General features: G+C 39.2%; 1 protein-coding gene across 5 annotated transcripts in view; it reads left to right on the top strand.

Moving 5' to 3' along the window:
* Positions 1-9,345, top strand: part of dzank1 (double zinc ribbon and ankyrin repeat domains 1) — a 94,265-nt gene that overhangs the window by 29,505 nt on the left and 55,415 nt on the right. For all 5 annotated transcript variants that reach the window (XR_007262809.1, XM_048600625.1, XM_048600626.1 and 2 more), the window contains exons 7-10: positions 1,593-1,678; positions 4,039-4,156; positions 6,921-7,034; positions 7,810-7,902. Coding sequence is in view for 4 of the 5 variants with exons in the window: in XM_048600625.1 (XP_048456582.1) it covers positions 1,593-1,678; positions 4,039-4,156; positions 6,921-7,034; positions 7,810-7,902 (411 nt within the window). In the remaining variant the exon portion in view is untranslated. The remainder of the gene's footprint in view (positions 1-1,592; positions 1,679-4,038; positions 4,157-6,920; positions 7,035-7,809; positions 7,903-9,345) is intronic.

Raw genomic sequence — 9,345 nt, 5'->3', positions numbered from 1 at the left:
ACGCCTCTGATGCTGCTTGGCCTGCTGTGTTCATCCAGCTCTACACCTTGTTATCTCAGATTCTCCAGCATCTGCAGCTCCTACTATCTCTGAAATAATTTATACCCCTAGTCACTCTGGGCAAATTAGCATGGCCAGTCCACCTAACCTGCACATCTTTGGACTGTGGGAGGAAACTGGAGCACCCAGCAGAAACCCACGCAGACACAGGGACAATGTGCAAACTCCACACAGTCACCCAAGGGTAGAATTGAACCCACGTCTCTGGCACTGTGAGGCAGCAGTGCTAATCACTGAGCCACCATGCCGCCCAGTGGTGATTTGATATAAATGTGTCAGATTTTCAGTTCTGCCGGTAATGTGAACAAAAATAAAACTAATGTTTCTAGCCACTAGCATGATATTTCTGATAATTCAACCTATTTGTAGTGACTGAGAAGCATTTGCATTCACTGCATCAGTAGATTGTGCAAAGTCTGTATTTAAATGATTCCTTGTCCTAAATGGTTTTCTGGATTTTTTTTGCATGGCCATTCTCACCATGATGTATGTGTGCAAGTTCCATGGGGTGAAAGATAACCTGCAGGTGCCTAAAAACAGAAGCACTAGTACAAACAAAAGAATTAGATGCCATACAAGGAAATCTGTTTTCATCAGTATTCAATCTCATATCTGCAATGGAATTTTGGGACCTACAATATCATCAGATTTCATTTGTAATTTGATAGCTAAACATCTTGGTTTATTACCATGGTATTTCTGGCCACAAACAACTTCAATCTTTTTACAATGCTTGAAACCTTTCCTTTGACTACCAGAACATACTGTCTCAAATTTGTGACAGCAGTTCCTTGGAAGCATGTAGCTAATTGCAAGGTAGGATACATAAAAAAAGTTCATATTTACAAATGCTTTCATGCAAGGGAAGGTTTGTGGAGCATTTCAATGTATCTTGGGTTTTTTGTAGTGGAGGCTTTTGGGAGCATAAAAATTTCTAGATTGAAGAAAAAGAGTAATATCCATCTGATTCATCCTGGTAGTCATGAGATAGTCATAACAATTACAGTTAGCTAATCATAGCAGTTGATGTATATCAATTAGTCTCCAACATACCCAGACATGACAAAGGCCCCAGTAGTGTACCACAAGTCTGAACTCAACTTTTTCTTCCTAAGAACACTATCCATTATACGGTGGAACGTTAATGTGAACCCAGCCCATTATCCTCTCAGTATGTCTGTCTTCTGCAAATGATTTTCGGAGAATTAAAATGGACGATTGGTCCAATTTTGACCTATGTAAATTTGTGACAGGAACGGGCAACTAGAATTGCACACATGGATCATTTCCATGCATGAGAGTATTAGCTGGTCCCTAACATTGGGTGAGTTGGTTTATTGGAGTCAAACCTTTTCCCTATTTTGGCTAGACCATTTGGCTGAATTAGTGGGTAAGTTAGAAAATACAGAAAATAAATGTCATGCTGAAAGAAATATCAACTTCTGAGTGACTGTGATTTGACAAGAAAAATACCCTGACTTTTATGTAGGAGAATACTTATTTGTCATTTGTAACCTTTCTATATTCTCTAGTTGGTCACTTCCATCGATGCAAGTCCTCCCAAGACCTTGAACAGTACCCAGAGCATGAGAATTCAGAGGGAGACTGACTTTCTGAAGTATGTGAATGATTGTGTACCAGATTTTCTAATATCAGCTGATACTTATATTGATTGAAGTAAATTACATTGTTCGATGCGCCTAGAGTCCATTAGAAATTTTGCGCATGATCAGATGAGAGATGCAATTAAAGAGGACCAAACCCCAATCCTCAACTGGTAACCAACTTCATTGCTGTATCCACTTTGTATTCATTATTATTCTTTCTTAGTCATCTTCTCAGTATTTTGCTTTGACATCTTTGTCGCCAATTCAGAAACCAGTGCAAGCACAACCAGCTGAATAGCCTCCTGTGCTGTAATTATTCTAGGGAGTCAGTTAGCTCAGTTGGCTGGACAGCTGGTTTGCGATGTAGCGTGATGCCAACAGCACAGGTAAAATTTACATACCAGCTGAGGTTACCATGTAGATCCTGCCTACTCAATCCCAACCCCTGCCACCCCCCCAAAAAAATGTTAAACTCCATTGTTACAGAGATAGTAGGAACTGCTGATGCTGGAGAATCTGAGATAACAAGGTGTAGAGCTGGATGAACACAACAGGCTAAGCAGCATCAGAGGAGCAGGAAAGCTGACGTTTCAGGTCTAGACCCTTCTTCAGAAAAATCTCCCGAAACGTCAGCTTTCCTGCTCCTCTGATGCTGCTTGGCCTGCTGTGTTCATACAGCTCAACACCTTGTTATATTAAACTCAGTTGTCTCTGTTTAATGAGAAAGCAGCCCTGTGGTCAACTGGGACTACAATGATTTTACCTTTACCTTTAATTATTGTGTTTACTTTAAATGGAGATTGAACAAGTGCAATTTCAATTATATTACAAGCCAAAAAAGAAACAATGGTAAATCTTGATCCTATGTGTTAGAGGTCCAGGCTGACCAAGCTATTCACTGTCCGTTATAATCTTTAATTAATTTTTTGGTACTCTTAAGAGATTTTAAAGGACTGTAGCAGTGAAACATATGATAATTTCTACCCAGGCTGAATTGATCTTGCAGGCCTTTTAAATCTCACCTTCATCGAGCATACTTCACATTCATTGTGAGGGGGTGGAGAAAAGACTCCTACTTAAATTGTGCCTATCAAGATCTTGGGAAATCCCAAAACATTTCAAACCAATTAATTACTTTTGGAGGTAATCACTATTGTAATGTAGTAAATACAATAGCTAATTTATACACAACAAAGGCCCACAAACAGCAATGGAGAAATGATCAGTTAATTTGTTTTTGTGGTGATGGTTAAGAATTTGGTATTGGCCAGGACACCAGGGAAATACTCCCCCGCTGTCCTTAAAAATAGTGCCAAGGGTTTTTTTTTGTCCAACTGTGAGAGCAGAGAGGGCCTGGATTTAAAGTCGCTTCTCAAAGACACCTCCTGGAGCACAACACTTCTTTTTTTTAAGATAACTCCTTTTTTCTATACCATGTTAGGGTGTCAACCTATATTTTGTTTTCATTTCAGACCAACAGTGTTCTAGAGTGGAAGTGGAAGCGAAAGTGCCACTACTGGACCACAAACAGGTCTTTGCTGTAATGGCTGATACAAACAGCCTTTCCTCCTGGAGGGATATGATTCTGCCTGTTCTATGCCCCTCTGTTCTGGGGATTTTTTTCCAGAAGCTTTTAACCACAGACCTGTACTTTTATTTTATGCTTTTTTGTGCATAAAATCTAGTGCTATTCTCTTTGGTATTCTTTTCTATAACATATATTTTCACTGTTGTAGACTTTTCTGAAAGAGTACACAAAGTTTTTAAAACAACTGTCGTACAGATGTAAAAATGTAAAAATCTATTGGACATCCCAAAGTGCTTTGCACCCAATAAGTTCTGAAGTATAGTTACAGTTGGTATTTATATAAACTAGAGAATTACATTTGGAAGAATGCTATTGTGGGAATGTATTAAGAATACAGTCGGTTCTGATATAACACGATAGTTCCGTTCTCATGTGATCTTGCATTATAAGAAAATCGCGCAATAGCCGCGCCATTTAAACTAATGGGGCTGGAATCACATTACAGCCAATACAGATAAGGAAAGTTCACATTCTACAAGTAGCAATCTAAATTCTTCAATCGCGTTAAAGCCAATTTGCGTTGAAGAAACACGCGTTATATCAGAACCGACTATCAGAATGAGAAAGTGTTGACCCATTTCACAAACCACATAACTTGCACAGCATGGATTCTGGTAAACTCATTCACGTCTAAATCACTGTAATGGACCTTGCTATCAATTGACAATGGTATGGATGTGAGACTCGAACTGGGTAGAATAATCAGTTATGAATTCTTTGGTGACAGTTGGTAATGGAAAAAGTATATTTTTGTTTGTGCATCATTGTAATTTTTGTTTTTAGGTGTGCTTATTGCCTTGCCCCTCGTCCATCAGATCCTTTTGCACGTTTCTGTCAGGAATGTGGCTCACCAGTTCCTCCAGTGCCTGGCCGGAGGCTTCCACCACCTGAAGGAGCGCAGGTTAGTACTGAAACAATGAACTAACCTTCCTTGTGTAAATATTAACTTACATTATATAACATTATACATAACTTTAGGACAGCCGCAAACCATTTATAACCAGCAAAGGTTTTTCTTAAAGCTTTCGAAATGTCCTCATCGTTGTAAAATAAGAACTGTAGCAGTCAATTTTTGTACAGCAGATCTTACATATTGTAATAACAAAAGCAAAACACATTGGGTATTTTAAGACCCTTCAAACCATATTGTGATAATGATTAGATAATCTTTTTCTTATTGGTACTGTTGAGAATAAACATTAGACACAGAAAAGCCTCTCCAGCTCTTTTTTTTGAGAAATGTCGTATGATCTATTACATTTGCTAGAGGTTAAACGGATGTGATGATACTATGGCTTTAAGAAGTGTAATTTGTCCTGTTTTCTTTTTGAAGAGAGCTTGAGACATAGGTGATGAGCGTCTGTTCCCAAGCCAATAAAGTAAACAGCTTGTGAGGCCTTCGGTTTTTTTATAGTTGGAATAATAGAAGTAGCACGAATGGGAAGGGTCAAGCTCCTTCAGAACCAGGATTTTAGTTTTAGCTTTGAATAGTTTCTGGGGTCTTGAAGCAGAATGTGGAAGCTGTTGTTCCTCTCTCTGTTAAAGCTAAAAGCTTGGATTCTGTTCCTGCTGCTCGAATTACATGTGCGACAATCTATTTCACTGGATTTGGTGTGTTTATGGGATGATGCTATATTGGAACAGTTAGTGTTTAGTAGTTAAGTAATCTATTATTCTGTCAAATTTTCCAACAGTATTAAATTATTCAAATTCTTCTTCTTTTGTATTTTAACTATAGTGTATGAATAAAGTGTGTTTTGCTTCAAGCCTGTTAGTTTGACCAATTGAATTGCATCTGGAGCACAACGTCTTACACTTGACTTTAAAAATAAGAAAAAGTTGGGGTCTAGGCTATCTTATAATATTTTGATGGGGTTTTGCCTGTTCCATAACAAACTGGGGGCTCGCTCAGAATCAAAATTTCTAATTCTAGGTTGGGTTTAGAATTATTGGACTTAAAGGCAGTGAGTGGTCAGTGCTAGTGTTTTCTTTTCAGGTGCTGCATTTGGTTGGTTTAAATAGCGTGTGCCTTGTGCAGTAATGGATCTTTGAATCACTAAGAGTTTCCTGGGGATGGAAGAAATCACTTTGAGAGTTTTACAGAAAGTGAGCAGGGCAAAACTTTTGGAATTGGCAAACAAGCTGGAGTTGGGGTTACGTTTGTCTGCGCAAAAAGAGGAGGTAATTGCACCAACAGCTTGACATTTACGATTGCCAGAAATGCCATCGGAATCCTTGGAAATAGCTAAAATTCAATTGCAAATGAAGCAGCTTGAATATGAAAAGGAAAAGGAAACAGTTTTGAATTATGGTTGAAAGCAGAAGAAAGAGAGAAAGAGCAAGTTTTTGAACGTCAGACGTTGGAACTAAAAGTCAACTTAAAATGGCAGAGATAGAAATGAAAGGTAGGAGTAGCAATGAGGACAATGACGGAGAGCTATCCCATTGTAGCCAAAGGCCTAATGGGGATCTGTATAAATATGTCAGAGCGTTGCCCAAGTTCGACAAGAAGGACATGGAAGCCTTTTTCATTTAATTTGAGGAAGTGGCTAGACAAATGAAATGGCCGGTGACTATGTGAATATTGTTGATCCAAACAAAGTTGGTAGGTACAGCTAGTGAGGTATTTGCAACACTATCTGGGGAGTTTGAGCAGGTGGAAAAAGCCATTTTAAGTGCCTATGAGCTAATACCAGAAGGCTGCAGACAATGTTTTAGGAATCTAACAAAGGGACCTGGTCAAACATACATAGATTTTGAAAGGATCAAACAAAGTAATTTTGATAGGTGGATAAAGGCATTGAAAATAGGTCAAATATATGACGCTATTGGAGAGATGATTGTTTTGGTGGAGTTCGAAAATTCACTTCCTGAAGTAGTGAGAACACATGCAGAATATGCACTCTAGAAATGAATTACTGTGTGTTCTTGTCAAATTATATATGAATCTTAAAAAAAAAAGACACAATTCACCTCTTAAAGCCATAGTATTGTCGTGGGCCTTGATTTACTGTTCCATCGAAAGACTGCAGTTCTGACAGTGGAGCACTCTTTAGTACTGCACTGAAGTATCTATGTAGATTTTGTACCATGGGGTGAAACAACCCAGTTTTCTGAACCTACTATCTTTGTAACTTCAGTGAAAGTTCTATCACTAGGTTATGGCTTGAGATATTGGACTTTATTTTCAGGGGCTGAAGTTGTGCAAAGAGAGAAATCAGCATGAGTTTCCAATATTCTGAGTGCCTTGCTGGAACATTCATACGCATTGACACTGATTGTAGTTTAAAATAGAATCAGCTGTGTGAAATTCCCATAGTGAACTAGCCACTTAGTGAAGGGGGCCCTCTTGTGATGCAGTGGTATTGTCCCCAGCCCTAGACCAGGAGGCCAGGGTTCAAATCCCACCTACCTCAGGCACATGTAATGACAGCTCTGAGCAGGTTGATTAGGAAAATAGGTTAAAATATATTTTAAAAGGCCAATTAGTGAAGAAAGCAGCTGACACCCTCCAAAGAGTATCTGAAACTCGCCCCCAAGAGAAAAGTCCTGTCTGGGGAAGAAAACTAATTAATTTATCAATTAGGCACTCAAGTTGAATGTCAAGAAATGAAATACATCATCAGAAGTCTAATTTAAAATAAAACCTGTTGTGTTGTTTGCAGATGGGCCTCTGTGTGGAATGCAAGACAATGATCCCATTGAATACTCCAACATGTATTGTGTGTGAGGCCCTAATAACCCCTCAGCTAAAGCCTCAGGCCAGCATCCATCTCAAGGTACATAATATGACTAGTGTTTAGCATGTAGGAAATATTCACACAACACAAACTTTGCTGATTTTTCATGCAGGCCAAACAATCTAACTGATTTTAAGAAATGTATTCACTGGGTGTCGAATTTATCAGTCAAATGTCACTAACTTTAAAAAATTCAGGATGCTGTATAGCTGACCAACGTCTTTAATTAAGAGTCTAATGATGACCATGAATCCGTTGTCAATTGTTAGAAAAACCCATCTGGTTCATTAATGTCCTTTAGGGAAGAAAACTGCCATCCTTACTTGGTCTGGCCTGTATGTGACTCCAGACTCTCAATAATCTGGTTGACTCTTAACTGCCCTCTGGGTAATTAGAGATGGGCAACAAAAGCTAGCCTAGCCAGTGACACTTGCATCCAATGAAGGAATTAACAAAAACAAAATTTAGAAGTTCTTTTGGTGCTACCAATCAACGTCACCAGTACATCTGAGAAATAAATAAATTGTCATATTTCTAATATAACTTTTAAAAAATGTTGAGAGAAGGGGGAGAACTTTGCAAAATAGCATTGTTGCTGAGAGGTTTTTCTGGAGGTAATTTTGAACATCCATGGGGACAGAAATCGACAATATAACATTTTTCAATGTAGGTGTAACATGCAACCAATTCATGAACATTAAGCCCCCTACTCCTGCCTTGGGTGAAAATGAGATTGATTGGGCATTAATGTATTCTGATATATGCATTTTTAATTTAGGTATTGCTATTAAGTAATGCAGTGCTTTTTAAATAGGACAAGATTATCTGTCGATCTTGTGGGACAGGCAATCCAGCTAATATCCAGTATTGCCTTACCTGTGAGACCAGGCTGTCAGAATCACCGAAAGTAAGTCACTGTCACTGTGTTTAATGAGATTTATTGGATACAAATTGAGAAACCTCTGATTTTCCCTGCTAATTGTAGTACGGAGGGAGTGGTGAACCATCACTGCAGCTTTTTGAAAATGGTTTAAATCAATACTCCATTTGCCCTATGGGTCGAAAGAAAAGATCCTCTGGCACTATTTAAAGAATAGCGAGGGAGTCCTCTCCTGTGCCCTGTCGATATTTGCCCCTCAACCACCGTCATTAAACAGTCAGATTATCTGGCTGTTATCACATTGCTGTCTGTCATACACTATGGTGTACAAATTGAAACATAATTTATTATGCTGTAACAGTGACTAGGCATCAAAACTACTCATAGTCTGTAAAATGCTTTGGGCAGTCCAAATAAATATAAGTCTTCCTTTTTTTTTGTTTTCAAATTCAGCCAGGACCAATCTGACTGTCAGGTAGTAACACGGGCTGCACAAAAATCCTGTGAGTTTGTTATTGGAATTGCCAAGTTCAGGAAAGAACCACGGTTTAGCAAAGTAAGTAAGAACAGTTACAAGATAGAAGTTCACAGTGTTCCACCAGGCAGTGGTTGCCCAGGTGTGCCTTAAAGGTCTGTTAGAAATCACCCAGTTAGAGTCGTAGAGATGTACAGCATGGAAACAGGCCCTTTGGCCTATGCTGTCCAGTTTTTACAATTAAACTAGTCCCATTTGCCTGCATTTTGTTCATATCCTCCGTACTTATCCCATCCATGTACCTGTCTAAATGCTTCTTAAATGATGAAATTGTACTTGCTTCCACCACTACCTGTGGCAGCCTGTTCCAGACACTCGCCACCCTCTGTGTGAAAAAATTGCCCCCTGGACTCTCTTGTATCTCTCCCCTCTCACCTTAAACCTATGCTGTCTGGTTTTAGACTCCCCTACCATGGGGAAAAATTGTTGGCTGTCTACTTTATCTGTGTCTCTCATGACCTCATATACCTCCATAAGGTCACCCCTCAGTCTCCTATGCTCCAGGGGAAAAAGTCCCAGCCTATCCAACCTCTCCTCATAACTCAAACCTTCCAGGTCAGGTAGTGCCCTAGTAAATCTTTTCTGCACTCTTTCTAGTTTAATAATATCCTTTCTATAGTAGGGTGACCAGAACTGTACACAGTACTCCAAATGCGGCCTCACCAACATCTTGTACAGCTGCAACAAGACATCCCATCTCCATACTCCGTGCTCTGACCGAAGAAAGCAAGCATGCTGAAAGCCACCTTCACCGCCCTGTCTATCTGTCACTCCATTTTCAAGGAGCTATGAACCTGTACCCTAGATCTCTTTGTTCTATACATTACCCAGGGCCCTTCCATTTACTGTATAAGTCCTGCCCTTGTTTGTCTTTCCAAAATACAACACCTTGCATTTATCTAAATTAAACTCCATCCACCATTCTTCAGCCCAGT

This window comes from Rhincodon typus, chromosome 9 (genome assembly GCF_021869965.1).
Source record: "Rhincodon typus isolate 14 chromosome 9, sRhiTyp1.1, whole genome shotgun sequence".
NCBI lineage: Eukaryota > Metazoa > Chordata > Chondrichthyes > Orectolobiformes > Rhincodontidae > Rhincodon > Rhincodon typus.
The sequence above is the reverse complement of the archived record's forward strand: the minus strand, read 5'-3'. Positions and strand labels throughout refer to the sequence as shown.